Source organism: Notothenia rossii (genome assembly GCF_949606895.1).
Source record: "Notothenia rossii genome assembly, chromosome: 4".
Classification (NCBI taxonomy): Eukaryota; Metazoa; Chordata; class Actinopteri; order Perciformes; family Nototheniidae; genus Notothenia; species Notothenia rossii.
Genome location: NC_136902.1, coordinates 44,366,112 through 44,384,975, shown reverse-complemented (window position 1 = coordinate 44,384,975; position 18,864 = coordinate 44,366,112). Strand labels below are relative to the sequence as shown.

The following is an 18,864-nucleotide window of genomic DNA, read 5'->3' as shown; positions in this document are numbered from 1 at the left end:
AGTAGTGTGATGCCTCTGTAATTGGCACACACCCTCTGATCCACCTTTTTGAAAAGGGGAACATCCACCCCGGTCTGCCACTCCTTTGGTACTGTTTCCGACTTCCAAGCAACGTTGATGAGACGTGTCAACCATGACAGTCCCTCAACACCCAGAGCCTTCAGCATTTCTGGGCGGATCTCATCCACCCCCGGGGCTTTGCCACTGTGAAGTTGTTTGACGACCTCAGTGACCTCCCCCCGGGAGATTGGTGTTGATCCCCCGTCATACTCCCGCTCTCCCTCTAACATAGAGGGCGGAGTTGTCAGGTTCATGAGTGTTCCTTCCAACGCCCTAACACTCAATCAGTTGAGGTCAACAACGTCCCATCCTTACTGTACACAGCTTGGATGGTTCCCTGCTTCCCCCTCCTGAGGTGTCGGACAGTTTTCCAGAACAACTTTGGTGCCGCCCGAAAGTCCTTTTCCATGTCTTCTCCGAACTTCTCCCACACCCGCTGCTTTGCCTCGGCCACGGCTGAGGCTGCTGCCCTTCTGGCCTGTCGGTACCTTGCAACTGCCTCGGGAGTCCCCCGGGATAACAAATCCCTGAAAGCCTCGTTCTTCAGTTGGACGGCTTCCCTGACCACCGGTGTCCACCAGGAGGTTCGAAGGTTACCGCCCCTTGAGGCACCTAGGACCTTGAGACCACAGCTCCCCGCCGCGGCTTCGGCAATAGAGGCTTTGAACACCGACCACTCTGGTTCAATGTCCCCAACCTCCACAGGAATACCCGAAAAGCTCCGCCGGAGGTGTGAGTTGAAGGCCTCCTGAACTTGGGCCTCCTCCAGACGTTCCCAGTTCACCCGAACTACACGTTTGGGCTTACCAGGTCTATCCAGAGGCTTCCCCCGCCACTCGATCCAACTCACCACAAGATGGTGATCAGTTGATAACTCCGCCCCTCTCTTTACCCGAGTGTCGAAAACATACGGCCTCAGGTCCGATGATACGATAACGCAATCGATCATGGACCTTCTGCCTAAGGTGCTCTGGTACCACGTACACTTATGAATATCCTTATGTTCGAACATGGTGTTTGTTATGGCCAATCCATGACTAGCACAGAAGTCCAGTAACAAACCACCACTCCGGTTCAGATCAGGGGGGCCGTTCCTCCCAATCACTCCCCTCCAAGTGTCTCCATCATTGCCCACATGTGCGTTGAAGTCTCCCAGCAAGATTAAAGAGTCCCCTTCAGGAGCCCCATACAGGACTCTTTCCAGGGTCTCCAAAAAGGCTGTATACTCTGAACTGCTGTTGGGTGCATAAGCACACACAACAGTCAGAGGTGTCCCCCCCATAACCCGCAGGCGTAAGGAGGCGACCCTCTCGTCCACTGGGGTAAACTCCAACACCGAAGCACCCAACCGGGGACTTGTGAGTATCCCCACACCCGCCGGGCGCCTCACACCTTGAGCAACTCCGGAGAAGAATAGAGTCCAACCCCTATCCAGAAGTAAGGTTCCAGAGCCGACGCTGTGCGTGAGCCCAACCAGATCCAACTCGTAACGCTCCACCTCCCACACAAGCTCCGACTCCTTCCCCCCCAGAGAGGTGACGTTCCACGTCCCCAAAGCCAGCTTCTGTCGCCCCGGTCTTGTCCGTCGAGACCCTCTGCTTTCACTGCCATCCTTCTGGCAGCGCACCCGACCCCATCGCTGTTTCCCGTAGGTGGTGGGCCCGCGGGACGGAGAAGCGGAGTTGTTGCCCACGTTGCCTTTTCGGGCTGTGCCCGGCCGGGCTCCGTGGCAAGCCCGGCCACCAGACGCTCGCCGACGAGTCCTCCTTCTGGGCCCTGGCTCCAGAAGGGGACCCCGGGCTTCCTCCGGGCCGGGTATCCTCACTTCGTGTATCGTCTTTCATGAGGTCTTTTGAACCAATCTTAGTCTGGCCCCTTGCCTGAGACCAATTTGCCATGGGAGACCCTTCCAGGAACACAAGGTTCCAGACAACACAGCCCCCAGGTTCACACTGTACAGTTGTCATTTGTTAGTGTGTGTGTGTGTGTGTGTGTGTGTGTGTGTGTGTGTGTGTGTGTGTGTGTGTGTGTGTGTGTGTGTGTGTGTGTGTGTGTGTGTGTGTGTGTGTGTGTGTGTGTGTGTGTGTGTGTGTGTGTGTGTGTGTGTGTGTGTGTGTGTGTGTGTGTGTGTGTGTGTCCTCAAATATTTCAAAATGAAAAACAAAAAAAAGTACTCGGGGAATATAAAGAGAGCTGCATTGTTGCAGGACAGTTTGTCTGCCTGCCACAGTTTGAGGGAATCAAACTGAGCTGATACACCAAATTCTAAGCAGTTTGTTTATGTGTTTATTTGTGTGTATTTTTGTATAGATGTTGCAACTTAGAGCTTTGGCAATATATGTCACTATGGTCATGCTAATAAAGCTATTGCATTTCATTGAGTTTGTGTGTGTATGTATGATTGAAGTACTGTACAGTTGTCATTTGTTGTGTGAGAATAAGTTATTATTTTGTTCTTTATGTTCTCACTTGTGGTGTGTGAGTAGTGAGAGGGAGAGGGACTGCCCTTTGTACAAGTAGCTGTTGCTGACAATACATAATGTTATTATGAATACATCTGCCTCAGAGTCCTGCATGAACTGTATACATACTGTAGACCAGGCCTTTCAACTGGCGGCCCGCGGGCCGGATGCGGCCCAGAACCAACTCCCGAGTGGCCCAGCCTCCCGTAGCCAAATTCCTACACAAGTACAGACCATGAACGCAACACTCCGTGTTGCATAGAAACCACCAAACCACAACGCAGCACGTTTTTTGAAAGTGCATCTAGTGGTGCTAGTAACGGTGGTCCTATGATAGCAACTCTAAAACATGTCCCTCTCAACTCTGAAGCGTAAACAGAGACAAAACGGTAATTGATCTTGTGGAGCAGATCCAAGTCAAGCTGGACCTTTTCGCTACCGACTTGAGCACGGGGCGGATGCTGCATTTTCCGACGCTCCCCAAACACATCACATCTCCGGCACAAATCACGGATGTGATTGCGAGGGTTGAAAGAGAACTTTGCCGGTCAATTGGATGGACTTGCTCTGCCCACAGACGTGATGATGGGCTTTGCCAGAGACCCCTTCACTGTTGCAATAGAGGGGAACGTATCAACCAGAGCAAAGGAAGTGGTCCCCTCCCCTGCATCGACAAGGGGAAATATACACTGGAACTTATTGACATGCAGCGCACTAACGGGCCAGCGAAGTTTTGGAGTGATGTCAAAAAACAGCAGTTCCCTAACGTTCAGAAAGTAGCGATCTGTGTGCTCAGTATGTTTGGATCAACATACACATGTGAATCAAGCTTTTCACACATGAACTCAATCAAAAGTAGCACTCGCTGCTCCCTGACTGACAGCACTCTTAGGATTGCATTGACATCCTATGAGCCAAAAATCACTGCTCTTGTTCAAAACAAAAAATGTCCCTTCTCCCATTGAGAAAGTCAGCGATGACAAATCACAAATGAGGTGATAGTAAGCACCTAGTTTACTATAGTAGACGTGTAGTGTAGTATTCATTCATATAGTTACCCGTATCCCTTGTTATGGGTTTGTGCACTGAAGTGTTTGACAGTTCTTTCTGTATTCATTTAAGTGCACTTTGTAATGTGTCTGGGACAAATGTGACCAAAACGTATGATTTTTTTGTTATTACTTGAAAGGTGAAAAAATATTGCTACAGTAATACCTCTTTGTGTTGCATTGGAGCTCTTTAGCTGTTTTTTTTGTATGTGAGCGCATTTATTAAGACTGCTATTATTGTATTCAGTAAATGCACTTTGTGATGTGCCTGGTTCAGAAAAAATAACCTGAATATTTGACTTCTAAAGCAAACAAATGTAATGCTACAACTGTGCACTTTTTTTTCAGATTCTGTTAAATCAATGCTAATTTGTTGTGTTTTTATGCACTTTTTGACCTACCTTTGTTAGATGAACAATGAATAAAAATTGCATGTTTTTCATCGCAGTAATATGTGTTGGTTTAAAATGTGTCACTACCCGCTTTTTACAGGCCGCTGAATGTCTGGCCCAGCTGAATTTTGTAGTTATAAAATCTGGCCCAACTGAATGTGTAGTTGAATAGCCCTGCTGTAGACTGTATTTTAACATTGGTCATATGGTGGTACTTGGAGAGCCAACTATTTTCTCAGGTGGTACTTGGTGTAAAAAGGTTGAGAACCACTGACTTATACAGTCAAAAATAACTAACAATAACAATGTTATTAAGCAGCTTAAGGAGCGTATTACCTAATACCTGAGCACTTATTACCATCACATTGATATTAGTCAAATTAATGAAAACACAATGTCCCCAGTAATAATAATAACTCATGCAGACGCCTGGTTGAGTGTAAGATGGCTTCATTAGTTGGATCCCCACTGAAGCTTCATATGAATTTAACCCTGACAGTGACTTTATCTGTGTGACCCTCCATCCCCCAGTTCTCTGCCCTGCCTCCAGTCAGAGTAGTGTTCTCCATCACCATGGAGGGCAGTGCCAGGAAGGTGATCACTGTCCGCTCGTCCCTCATGGTGAAGAACCGGCTGGATGTTCCTATGGAGGTCCGCCTGGACAGCCCCTCTGCTCCTGACAGTAAAACTCTCTTTTACCATTCACAACTAGGGCACTTTATTGCACTTTATCACACAGAGTTCTTTATTTTCTTTTTTACTTTTTCTTGTTAATCTTGCAAATTCATGTTTTTACCATGTGGGTCACATTAATGCAACCAGCTGTGTCCGTGTTATTCCAGAGCCAGTGGTGCTGCCTCCTATCCTCCCCGGCCAGGCATTGGCGGTGCCCCTCCACCTCACGTCCTGGCGTCTGCAGGCCCGGCCCAAAGGCCTGGGCGTGTTCTTCTGTAAGGTTCCCATCCACTGGACCAGTGTGGAGCGGCCCGGGGAGATCAGCAGCAGTAAGAGGGACTGTCAGTCAGCAGACTTTGACGACAGCCTCAAGCGTGACTTCAGGTGTGTACAGTCAGTCACAGATGTTGTTCTCTGGTTTTGTCTTCCTTTAACATGGCACTGTTTGCCTAATTTCTCTGCTTCTCTCTCGCAGATTTTGTTTGGTCATCAAAAAGGAGAACTATCCGGAGCAGCAGCCGGCCAAGAGGGTTGCTGGCAGTGCAAAGGAGATCTATCGACAGCCAGGCCACACCATCTACCTGCTGCCCACCATGGTGCTGGCCAACCTGTTGCCCTGTGACCTCAACTACTTCATCAAGGGAACATCCATCAGAGGCTCCCTGAAGCCAGGGAAAGAGGCAGTGCTTCACCCTGCCGACACCTCTCAGAACATGGAGCTAGGTCAGCGCCCGCCCTGTAATCAGTCACTGGCTGTTTTTGCCTCCTTTAGAATCATAATACCTATTTGTCCCACAGAGGGGAAATTGACATTGTTACAGCAAAAGTGAAGAGCCAAAAATAGCAAAATATTAATTAAGAGGCATGCATAAAATATCAAAGATAGAAATGGAAAAAAACACAAATGACTATTTACTAAAACACACATCTATTTTTTTTCCTTAATGTTATTATTTTTTTTAACAGACATTGCACCAGATAACAAACCGTACATCAAAACATGTAACAACAAACAACTAAACAAAACGTAACGGGGGAGGGAGGGGGGGGGGTGGATGCAAGGATGACTTCCTAAGACAGCTGTTTGTGACATACACAGAGCATTACATACACAATACATTATACATTACACAGGAGATGCCATATTGACAGGGTTAGACAGGAGAGCTGCGGACAGTGAACCGCAATCCTCCTGTCTCCCCTCAAAATCCCCCAGCAGAGAAGCTGCACGCTCCATGTTCAGTAGGTCCAGATACTCCCTCAGCCATGAGTCCCTAGTAAAGCAGGCTGGTTTGCGTTCCTTCCAGTTTAATAGGATGAGTCTTTTTGTGGCTAAACAGCCCAATGTCCAGAGCCGATCGGTAGTCCTTGCAGGATTGCCATCTGGCTTGAGACCCAGTAGACATGCAATGGGACATGTAGGGAAATTAACATTTAAAGATTCAGACAATAAGGATATTACTTCTGACCAAAGTCTTTTTACCGCTGGGCATTCCCAGAGTAGGTGCAACAATGTACCTCGCTTGCCACATTCATGCCAGCATAAATCTCTGTGTTTATTGTCCATCTTGGATTTTGTAACAGGGGTGATGTAAGCTCTATTTAGAATTTTGAACTGTATGATCCTGAATCTTACACATTTAGAAGAGAACATAGCTGACTGCCAAATGGAGTTCCATTGCAAAGCAGACAGAGAGATATTCAAGGTATGCTCCCAGGACAGTTGGACAGGAGAATAGGTATTCGGGGCAGCCCTAGATAATAATTTATAAATGTTAGAGACCACACCTGATGATATGATTGCTTTCTTGAGGCGCTGGTCCTCTTCCATACATGAAGCAGGCATGGCTCCCTCCTTACATTTTGTACTAATAATAGATGCTAGTTGTGCATATGATAGAAAAGACGAGCCTGAGAGACCATACTGATTTTTGAGTTGTTGAAATAGAAGGGTTTGGTCTCTATATATCTGTCCAATTGTAGTAATACCAGCCTTCTGCCAGATATTATTACTTAAAGTGCCTCCTCCTGCAGAAATACAGGGGTTACTCCAAATGGGGCAAGATGGTAAAGAGAGCCCCTCTATGTTGAGTCTCCTGTGCAGTTGCTTTACAATAGAGCATGAAAAGCGGATGATGGTATTATCCATTGAGGGTGGTGGTTTTGGGCAGTACCACATTGATGCCAGAGATATGTTTTGGTTTACAGACATGATGGATTGCTCCGGCCATTGCCAACTGCCTTCCCGAAGAGGCACTTTTGTACGCCCACGATAATGGATACTTTGCATTGAAGGACAGATACTACTGGAATACTTCTGGGACTCCCAAACCTCCCATTGATCTTGGAATGATCAACTTATTATGTGGGTTTCTTATTATTCCAAAGGAACTGAGTGAATAGGGATTTGATATCTTTAAACCATTTTAGTGGGAATTCAAGAGGGATAGAGGAGATAATATGAGAAAGCCTTGGGAGAACATTCATTTTCAAGGTTTCTGCTCTGCTCCATAGAGAGAGTGGTATGGCCATCCACCTGTTGATGTCCTCCTTAATGGACTGGAAAATAGCAGGGCCGTTAAGGCTAAAGATTTTAGAGATAGGAGAGACGATGTTAATTCCCAAATACCTCATTCCATTTGTTTTCCAAATAAAGGGGGTGCTCATTAGGTTGTGTTTATATGTATATGAGTTAAGTGGGATTGCTTCACTCTTGTTCCAATTTATCTTATATCCAGAGAAGCTGCCAAATAAATGTATCATATCAAGAACTGCGGGTATAGAGAGTGCTGGCTTGCTCAAAGTAAGAAGTATATCGTCAGCGTACATATTTAATTTGAAATCGTGTCCATGAATGTTCACACCATATATGTCACCATTAGCGCGAATTGCACAGGCTAATGGTTCTAGAGCCATAATAAAAAGTAGGGGACTAACAGGACACCCTTGCCTCACACCACGGTGTAAGGGAAAAGGTTTTGAGATTAACCCATTAGTTCTAACAGAAGAGAAGGGAGCGCTATACAAAGCCTTTACCCAGCTAATCAACTAGGGCCCAAAGCCAAATTTTTTGAGCGTGTAAAACGGATATTTCCATTCTATTTGGTCAAAAGCTTTCTCAGAGTCTAGTGATGCTGCAATCATTGGAAAATTGCTGGAGCTTGCTTCTAGGATAATCTGAAAAACCCTCATGTTATTTGAGGACTGGCGGCCTGGAATGAAACCTACTTGGTCTAGATCAGGGGTCTCCAACCTTTTTCTAACCGGGAGCTACTTTTGAAAAAAGAAAGTGGCCAAGAGCTACTCGTGTTATTTTATATAGATTTCAGTGCACATATCACATTCGTGACTCAAGAGCAGAAACATTAACATTAACATGAATAAACTTGACTTTCTCATGAAGAGAAAAAAAGACAAATAATCACCATGCAATACTGAGTTCTGCTTTAACATCAATAACTACAGTAAACAGTTTTACAGATAAGAGTGCAAAGTTCCTAATTGTAATAATAACATTTCTAGCTCTATAATTTAAATTATTTCAAGCATTTCACAAATTTGTTTCACATGTAAAAGGGGAATATGGCTTGTGCTTTTCTCAACTTGCATCAAGCAAACATATGTCTTCAAACATTCAGTCTGTCACTGCATTGTTGTCTTTCTCCTGACTCAGCTAATGTGACACCTGGCACTGCATAGCATCCACCAGAGCACTGTACTGGGGTGTGTATCCTGACAAATTCACTCTGATTGAGTCATTGAGGTGTTCATCAGTAAGTCTTGTCCTGAATTTGGATTTGATAAAGTTCATATCAGAGAATGCTGATTCACAGCGATATGTTGACCCAAATAAGCAGGACAGTTTCAGTGCAGCAGTTTGAATGTTTTTGAATTTCTCTGGGTCCAATAGCTTCCAGAAATCTTTGTCCATCTGATGTGCTTTCAGCTGAATGTCATTCTGGAGATTGATTATCTCCAGCTCCAACTCTGAAGCACTGAGACTGAAAAGGCTGGCCAGTTGCTCAGACATGTCAGTAATATCCACGATGTTGAATGGGTTAGCAAGGAAACTTGCACAGGGCTCAAGCTGTTTAAAGTCAAGAAACCTGTCCTCAAATTCCTGCCCAAGCTTAGTTAAGCAGTCACAGTACTTTGATAAGTCAAGAAAGCCAGCAGCAGCTTTATTCTCCTGCAGTACTTTTTGAACAGAGGGGAAATGATGCAATTTATTTCCCTTTACTTGCTGGAGATATAGACACAGATTTGCTTTAAAGGCCTTTACAGCACTAATCATGTCACATACTGTTTTGCCATTGCCTTGTAGCTGGAGGTTAAGCTGGTTTAATTTTCCTGTCAGATCAGTCAAAAAGGCCAGGTCAAGTACCCAACCAGCATCAGATAAGATGGAGGTGTCCTCCCCCCTCTCTTCCATGAAGAGCTTTACCTCATTCAGCAAGGAGAGCAAGCGCTGTAGGATTTTCCCTCTACTCAACCACCTCACCTCAGCATGGAGAAGGAGATCTCCATATTCAGCTGACAGTTCCTCAAGAAAAACTTTGAAGCTCCTGTGTTGCTTTGCCTTCGCTCGGATAGAGTTTATTATTTGTATCACAGGTTTCATGACGTGATTGAAGTCCATAACTTTGGCACAAAGTGCTTCTTGGTGAATGATGCAATGGTAACTCAGGAAACGTGGGAAATATGGATCTGACTTACAATTTGCGATAAAACCGTTGTGGCGACCTCTCATAGCCGGAGCTCCATCAGTTGTTATGGATACAAGCTTCTCCATTTGCACGCCTTTATTTATGAAATAATTCTTAATAGAATTATACACGTCCACACCTCTTGTTGTTGTTTTGAGTGGAAGCAGTGTCAGAAATTCCTCTTTCGCCGTAAAATCCTCAAACACCATCCGGATGAACACAGACAGCTGAGCTGTGTCGCTCGCATCCACCGACTCGTCGCACTGTATGGAGAACCACTTGCACCTGACCATGTCCCGCTCCAACTGTCCCATGGCATCCACTGACAGCGCCGACACTCTCCTCGCCACAGTGTTGTTTCCCAGTTGCACATCGTCAATGGCAGACATTATCTCCGACTTGCTCTTGTGGTCTCTGAAAAAAGTCTCTGCCATAACAGACATCGCTCCCTTAAGAACACCGCCATCAGTGAAAGCTTTTTTGTTCTTTGCCAAATACTGAGCGACTCGGAACGATGCTTCTGTAGCTAGGCTAGCTTTCTTGGCAGGCTTCGTGAACAATGACTGCTGCCTTTGTAGCGTAGCTTTTAATTGTTGTACCTTCTCAACGCGAAGGCAACTGCCGGCGGGATACTCCTTTGAAAAGTTTTCGTGAAGTTTTGTGAAGTGCCGCTCGACATTTCCCTTCTTCCCCACCGCAACACTCGAGCCACAAATTAAACACACACACTTGTCTTTGATGCTCGTAAATAAAAATTCATGTTCCCACTCGTCATGAAAGTAGTATATTTTAGATTTCTTCTTTGACTGACCTTCCTCAGTTGTCATGACTGCATTTTACATCTCTTTTTCTCTATCTTTCTTACTCTCAAAATATACTACATAAATAAATATGTCTCAACATGTCAACTGCACTTTAGCGCCCTCTGGTGAGCTACTCGGAAAACCTCCGCGAGCTACTGGTAGCTCGCGATCGACGTGTTGGCAACCCCTGGTCTAGATGCACTATAGATGGAACCACCTTCTCCAAACGGAGTGCCAGTATCTTGGCTAGAATCTTGTAGTCACAGTTTAGAACAGAGGTTCTCAATTATTTTTCAGCCAAGGACCCCTTACAAGATAGAGAATACACCAAGGACCCCCTCATTCTGATTTGTGATTTTGGGCTATATAAATAAAAATTGACTTGACACGTATGTCCCTTGGAATAATCTGACGTAGCCTATTTTTTACACTTCTATAGTGTTAGTTATGTGAAAGAACAACACAAGAGCAATGTATTAGAAATATATTAGATATGTATTAAAAATATTTGCACCATCTCAAGACAGAATACCCATAAAACAATCAATCAATTAGCTGCAAGTAACAGTGTACCTAAACAAAATATCAAAGGAAAATCAAGAAAAAAGTGATCATTTGAAGTGCATTTCAGAACACACACACACACACACACACACACACACACACACACACACACACACACACACACACACACACACACACACACACACACACACACACACACACACACACACACACACACACACACACACACACACACACACACACACACACACACACACACACACACACACACACACACACACATAAAGATAACACATCAAGTGTTTCACTCTTAGTTAAAATTAAATGATTTATAAAAGTCTAAAAACAAAATGAATGCAGGCTATAAACAATTGAACACATGCCTGCATTGCAACATATATCAAGTAAATTGCAAAACAACTGCAACTGCATTGCTACAATCCCAAACCACTACTTGTAATGGCAGCCAGCTCTGGACACTATTGGAGTGATGCAAGGCAGTCCATGAAGCTGATTGCTTCTCTCTGCAAGTTAAGACACACATATCAAACTAAATCTATAAATGCAACATACAGTATCTGACATTTCTGTTGCTCACACACATAACCACACACACACACACGCACGCACACACACACACACACACACACACACACACACACACACGTACACACACACACACACACACAGGGGTTAAAGTGGGCGGGAACGATCCAGAACAGCGTTCCGGCACCTTCGATTAATAAGTAAATAAATCTGATTGGCAGTTTCATACATAATAATGTCAAGAGAGTTCACAGGGCTGCCAACTCTCACACAATTGACATTTTTCACACGCTCTCAGCCACAAGTCCATTTTCTCAAGCAGTGAAAAACAAATTCATAACTGATAATGTCATGGTGCGAAAAGAGGACACTGCACATTGCGCAACAGCAGCACCAGGCAGCAGACCATCTGAATAGCGAGAAATATACACAAATGTATTATATTGTAACTTATTCCCATGCATGTTGCTCAAAGTAATCTCAGTCAGTCTCACTTCTGCGGCTCTCCCTCTCCTCTCGCGCCAGTGCGATGAGCCGCGCAGAGCCGGACACATCAATGGACTCATCCAATTGAACCGCGAATTTAGGCCCTCTCAGTCTTTCCAGCAGTTGTGATTTGATATCAGCAGACATGTCCTAAATTCTTCGTCTGCTCTTTAGCAGAAACAGACGTAACATTAACCATCCGTTGTTGTGGCTGGCGGTAGTCCTAGCCCTTCCTCTCAAAAAAAGTACTGTCTTTTTTTACATAACAAGGTCTTGAGGTGCCTCTTCAATTTGGCAGGCTTCATCGCCTCATTGGCAAGACACCGCAGGCATATCAGACATTTTGGTTTCCCTTCCACTTCAATAAATCCATATTGGAGATACTCCTCATCGTATTTCCTTACTTTTTTTTGTTTTTCATTTACTTCATTTGTAGCCGGAACCGGTAGTTATAAAAAGTCTGACCATCTTCGTAGTATGTTAGCCGTGTTATATCTCTATGATGCTAGCAGTGACGCTCTCTGACTGAGTACCAGTTATTGTTGTTTCCATGGTAACGGGTGACGCGCTTGATTTTTAAATGTATAGATTTGTTAGATTAGAACGTAATCTATGAACTATTTTCGATAAAAAAATATATATATTATTTGTTGAACTATGAAGCCTTTTGTAAAAAAAATAAAAAATGAAAAAAAATGATATCATGATCATTTAAATTAATGAATCTGAAAACTTTTCACGGACCCCCTGGCAGAGTGCCACGGACCCCCGGGGGGTCACGGACCCCACTTTGAGAACCACTGGTTTAGAAGGCTTAAAGGGAGGTGGTTACCCATCAGAGAAGGATCTTTGCCCGGTTTAGGCAACAATGAGATAATGGCCCTGCTCATGGAGCGAGGCATGGCTTCAGATTATAATATTTCATTGAATAACAACAGTAAATATGGTGAAAGCTGTTCTTTAAAACATTTATAGAACTCTGTTCCAAAACCGTCGTCCCCTGGAGTTTTCCCTGATGCCATCTTCATGATTGCGTTTTCTATTTCATTTTGGGAAACAGGTACCTCCATAGCAGATCTGTCAGCCAAGCTGACGCTCGGGAGGTTAACATCTCCGAAAAAGCTATCTAAGGCTTCTTCATTCAAGTTATTTTTTGTGCTATATAATTTAGAATAATAGTTCTTGAAAGATTCATTGATTTTGGCTGCATCACACTGTAGCCTGTCATGCTCATCTCTGATCGCTGGAATAATCTGTCTGTTTTCTATTTGTTTCAATCTATGAGCTAACATTTTCCCTGCTTTTTCTCCGGATTCAAAGTATGTTCTTCGTAAACGAAAAAGGGCAAAAGCTGTCTCCTCATGTACAAGTTTCTGCAAATTAGTCCTAGCGGTGAGAAGTGAGTTCCTTAGATCTAAATTGGATGGGTCTAGCATATGCTGCTCTTCTAGAGTCTTGAGTTTAAAGTTTAATTGGGATTTCACCTCTCTGCGCTTTTTATTCTCTGCCGAGGAGAAACTAATTAACCAGCCCCTGCATGTTGCTTTAAAAGCCACCCAGACAGTAGTGACGCTTGGTACAGAATGTAGATTGATCTCAAAGAAATCTAAAATGTGGTTTTTAATGAGCAGTGTGCATTTTTCATTTTTGAGTAGAGATGTATTAAGTCGCCACTGTTTGGATTTGCAAGGGTTGGTTGGAGGGAAAAATGTGACAGATACCGCAGCATGATCACTTAATAATATACTATGCATTTTGATCTCAATAACATTCTGGATCAAATTTGAAGACATCATTATGTAATCTATCCTTGAGTAGGAGTTATGCGCACCGGAATAGAAAGAGTACTCTCGGGCATCTGGGTGCACTAGGCGCCACACATCTGTAATACCGAGCTCGGATTGGAAGTCCCTCAAGGCGGCGGAAATGTTTTTATCTGAAGGGAGAGGGTGGCTGGATCGATCCACCATAGGGTCACAGACAGAGTTGAAATCGCCACCTATAATAAGAGGACCCTCTATGGACTGCAATACCTTTGGGCACAGCGAGGTAAAGAATTTAGATTGTAAACTATTTGGAGCATACACATTCACTAATGTCACCATTTTATTCTGTAGCAAACCTGAGACAATTACATATCTTCCCTCTTGATCAACATGTACATTGGATGATTTGAAAGGCATATTCTTAGAAATTAAAATACTGACTCCTCTACTAGCTTTTCCTCCAGGGGAAGAGAATATCTGCCCGACCCAATTCTGTCTTAGTCTTTTAGATTCCATCGCATTCAAATGAGTCTCCTGTAGCATAGCAATATCACAATTTAAAGACTTTAAGTACAACAAAATCTTATGTCTTTTGATTGGATTCTGAATTCCATTTACATTCAGACTAAGCAAAATAATTTTGTTCAATTGTGTATCCATTTAAGTAAGGGAACAATCATATCGGATGCCCGGCTAGTATTTTGGTCAAATTGGAAGGGTGTCATCGACGCATCAAGGGAAGGGAGGGGAAATATATAAACAACAACACAAGACTGTAAAAAATACAACACAAGTATACATAAAAACATAGAGATGCTACCACCCTTCACCCTAACAATACACAGATAAACACAAAAACAAAAAATATATTGCCAAAAGGCAATACGACGGAAAATACATTGAGATGGAGGAAAGTCCATCTCTATCCGTGAAGAAAAAGAAGAGCCGCGGAGCTCAGGTGCGGAGAGGTAATCCAGTCCTTCAATAGCCAATAGGCCTATTCATTTGTCTGCCATTAACCACAACTTTGCTAACTAGTTGGGGCTTACATTACAGTATAGCCTGCATCAGAATCCTAATGAGGGTGTGTGCGACTGTGAGTCAGTGTATGTGCGGGCATGCGTCAGTGTAAATGTGTGTGTGTGTGTGTGTGTGTGTGTGTGTGTGTGTGTGTGTGTGTGTGTGTGTGTGTGTGTGTGTGTGTGTGTGTGTGTGTGTGTGTGTGTGTGTGTGTGTGTGTGTGTGTGTGTGTGTGTGTGTGTGTGTGTGTGTGTGTGTGTGGTGGGGGCGTAGGCCAACTCACAGTCTTGTGGTAATGTCACATCCCAAATAGATCAGGTCTCTTTTATTTTAGAACTTTCTCAGCTTCCTTGGGATCTTTGCATATGAAAGTCTCCCCGTTGATGGTTACGATGAGTCTGGCAGGGTACAGGATGCCGTGCCGTAAGTCTTCTTTGCGCAGTAAGCTACGGAGCTCTCTGTATGAATCCCGCTGGTGCTGTATCTCCATTGGGAAATCCTGAAACATGCGAAGATCATGTCCGTCCCATGTCAGCTTTCCTTTAGCAGACGCCAGCGTCTTAAACACCTCGTTCTTATCGCTCCATCTGAGAAAACGTATGATGATATGCCGCGGAGGGTGCCCAGGGTCCGGGATGGGACGCAGAGCGCGGTGGGCACGCTCTATCTCAGGTGCGGGGATTGTGTCACTCAGCTTCAGGAAGTGTCGGAGAATTTTATCCAGTAGTGGGGAGATGCCACCGGCTTCTTTACCCTCGGGAAGGCCGGCTAGGATGAGATTATTTCTCCGACTTCTAGCTTCCAGATCCAGCATTTTACCCTGGAGGGCTTTGACATTTTTGGACAAATCACCCATTGTCTTCCCTTGGGAATTGGCTTGATCCTCTATCTCGCTAATGCGCTTCTCTGCGTTGTTTATTCTTTGAGAAGTGGCCTTAGAGTCTTTCTTTAATTGAACAATAGCCTTGTCCAGATTGTCAAACCTTACGTTACAGGTTTCTTTAACGCTTTGTATTTCGATAAGCAATTGGCTAGCCCACTTGGGGACGTGTTCCTCTTCCCCAAACATTTCCGCCATGAGGCCGCTGTCTTTCTTTGCTGTAGCTCTGGTCAAACTACTGCCGGGCATTTAGACGCAGATGTTTTTACACACTAATAGAACTGACTGCGCATTACACTTTGAGACTTTCAGTTTTGGTTAAATCATAGTTAAGTCTGATTACCGCCTGCACCCGACTACTCCGCTCAGCTCGCCGCTGTCATCACGTGATCTCTCTGCCGGTGTTTAAAAAAACTAAAACACACATCTAGATTTATTTCAGTATTTTAATCGTCTAAGAGTTAGCGGCCAGTAATCTTTTTTATTATAAAGCGGTGTATATATATATATAATGCAAATATGTGACCCGCTTTATCGAAATCAGTCGGAATTCGCAACAGCTCATTTAAAAAATAAACGTGGATTTGTGTAAAAAAATAGTTTTACGGGGTTCGGGTGTTTTGTTTGATTTTAAATAAACAAAGTCTTGGCTTTCAGAATATGAAACTTTTATTTCCAAAATCACACGATAAATACCTTTTTGAAGCTTGTAAAGGGAAAATGACAGCTCTCACTCTCCACTTTTCCGCGGTGCTGCTTCCCCTCCCTCCGGCTGAAATTATGAATGTAAGCGTATGGTAATCATAGATAACATGGCAGGGTCCGTTACAGTTTGTTTTCATCTGATTTTAATTAAACAAAGTCTTGGCTTTCGGAATATTAAACTTGTTTCAGCCAATTCAGATGATAAATACAACTTTGAAGCATGTAACGGCTTAATTACAAGCGGAGAACGGAGTAACTTGACATCACAGCAGGCATAACAACAGCCGGTGTTTCTCGTGAGTGTTTTCCCCGGGAAGCAAACAAAATACACACAAACGCAAAAATACAGAAACACACGTCCACACACACTCGCGAGCTTCCCCCAGACCAGTATCCAAACCAAAATATCTTCCCTCCCTAGTATTTTGATCATTTGCTCTGCTAATAATAATATCGATGGATTCCAGAGAGGAGGAAACTTTGAAGGCCTTTTTCTCAAAATGATGACTCAGTGAAAGTCATTATATAATGTGACATATTTTGCTTAGTATTTGGAGTACAAAAACAATCCTGATATCACTAGAAAGCTAGGAATCTCCTCTTTCCAACAGTTTATACAACTCAAAATGTGTCTTCGGGTCAATATGACTGATTTCGATAGAGCTGGTCACATATACCTTTCCACTCTTTCACACTGAACACTGCTGTTCATGTCGGTCCTTCAGGAGTCCTGCTGGAGAGCTTCCCTGTGTGCAAAGAGCTGCTCATTCCCCCTGGTACTCAGAACTATGTGGTGCGCATGAGGCTGTATGACACCAACAAACATCTGCTCTGCCTCACCATCCGCATCATCCTGCGAGCACAGGGGGCTCTGAAGATCCTGATCTCTGCCCCCTACTGGCTTATCAACAAGACTGGTAATGTTTAATTAACAATATAAACTACAGTTTTACATTTTACAAAACAAACCAGCCATTGCTTAAAGAACAAGCGTCTCTGTTATCATTCCCTAAAACTGTTTTCCTTCCTTAGGCCTGCCGTTAATTTTCCGTCAGGACAACGGCAAAGCTGATGCTGCAGGCCAGTTTGAGGAGCACGAGCTGGCCCGGAGCCTCAGCCCACTGCTGTTCTGCTACACTGACAAGGAGCAGCCTGCGATGTAAGTGTGTGTCAGAGACAGGGTCTGAACTGCCTGCTGCCTGAGGTAGTGACGGACATCCTTTGGCATGTGCACTGAGAGAATCCCTAACTTAGTGATAGTTGGATGAGCTGCTCTAAATTCTCCTTACATCCCTACATTCTGTTTGTACGGTTCAGTGGCCAGAGGCAGTACTGTATGTTTCAGGTTGTCAGGCCCACTTCCTATAAAGGCAATTTCTCAGGGAGAAACATCCAATTTGACTCGAGATGAATGACTCATGATTTTCACTGTGACCTCACAAAACATGTGTTTTAACCATAACTCATGAATTCATATTCAAATGATTTAAAATGTACACAGATATATTGATAGGATAAAATATGTGATGACAATGAAAGTAAACTGGAGTGACCTGCGGAGACATACATTATAACCACCAGGCAGTAATTCCATTCTCCCCGTCTATCTTGATCACAGGTGCACAATGCGGATCGGTAGAGGGATCCACCCAGACGGAGTTCCAGGCTGGTGCCAGGGCTTCTCCCTGGACGGAGGCAGTGGAGTCAGGGCAGTAAAGGTCATCCAGCACGGGAACAGGCCTGGCCTCATCTATAACATAGGCAAGTTTGTATATTACCAAATGTCTCAGTTGTCACATGAGCAATACAAATGTCTGTTGGGCGTTCAATGTTCCCTGTCTGATCCACACAGGCATCAGTGTGCGGAAAGGAAAAGGACGCTACAGGGACACACACATAGTGACCTTTGCCCCGCGCTACCTCCTGGACAACCGCTCTACACACAAACTGGCCTTCGCTCAGAGAGAGTTTGCAAGAGGAAAGGTGAGGAATAAATCCATAAAGAAGGTTCAGGTAGCTTAGTGGCAAATGCTCACATCTCACACAGTGATTGAGAGAGAGTGAGATACACTTCTTGTTGTAAAAATACAAGATGGCCACTGCCAAAATGCAGAAAGTTAAAGAAATCCACAAAGTGATAGGTGAAGTCATGGTGGCTTCATCCAACTGTTATACACAGCCCATGCCTTCCTCCAGTTTCTCCTACAAGGGGGACAGTAATTCCAGTATGACAGGAGTAATTGAAGAATACTTTTGTTTTAGGGTACGGCTAACCCAGAGGGTTACATCTCCACCCTGCCGGGCTCCAGCGTTGTCTTCCACTGGCCACGCAATGACTACGACCAGCTGCTGTGTGTGCGCCTCATGGACACCCCCAACTGCACCTGGTCAGGAGGCTTTGAGGTCAACAAACCAAAGTCCTTTCACGTCAACATGAGGTGAGCTACATTTACACTCTCCAGAACACACAGATTTAATACAAATATACAGTTGCAAGAAAAAGTATGTGAACCCTTTGGAATTACCTGGATTTCTGCATAAGTTGGTCCTAAAATGGAGCAAGCCACTGCTGTCCAGAAAAAACATTGCTGCACGTTTGAAGTTTGCAAAAGAGCACCTGGATGTTGCAAAATATTCTGTGGACAGATGAAACCAAAGTTGAGTTGTTTGGAAGGAACACACAACGCTATGTGTGGAGAAAAAAAAGGCAAAGCACACCAACATCAAAACCTCATCCCAACTGTGAAGTATGTTGGAGGGAGCATCATGGTTTGGGGCTGCTTTGCTGC

At 44.2% G+C, this 18,864-nt stretch overlaps 1 protein-coding gene and 1 long non-coding RNA gene across 2 annotated transcripts in view; one reads left to right on the top strand and one right to left on the bottom strand.

Moving 5' to 3' along the window:
• vps13d (vacuolar protein sorting 13 homolog D) overlaps positions 1 to 18,864 on the top strand; it is a 117,250-nt gene that overhangs the window by 78,633 nt on the left and 19,753 nt on the right. Inside the window, 8 exon segments of the mRNA XM_079679099.1 lie at positions 4,495 to 4,645; positions 4,806 to 5,022; positions 5,114 to 5,361; positions 16,801 to 16,992; positions 17,108 to 17,234; positions 17,694 to 17,836; positions 17,928 to 18,058; positions 18,338 to 18,513. Coding sequence (XP_079535225.1) covers positions 4,495 to 4,645; positions 4,806 to 5,022; positions 5,114 to 5,361; positions 16,801 to 16,992; positions 17,108 to 17,234; positions 17,694 to 17,836; positions 17,928 to 18,058; positions 18,338 to 18,513 — 1,385 coding nt within the window.
• Positions 10,452 to 14,913, bottom strand: LOC307037897. Its single transcript, XR_013807808.1, has 2 exons — positions 11,713 to 14,913; positions 10,452 to 11,196 (listed from the first exon to the last, which is right to left on the bottom strand). It is a non-coding gene; the product is annotated as an uncharacterized lncRNA (long non-coding RNA).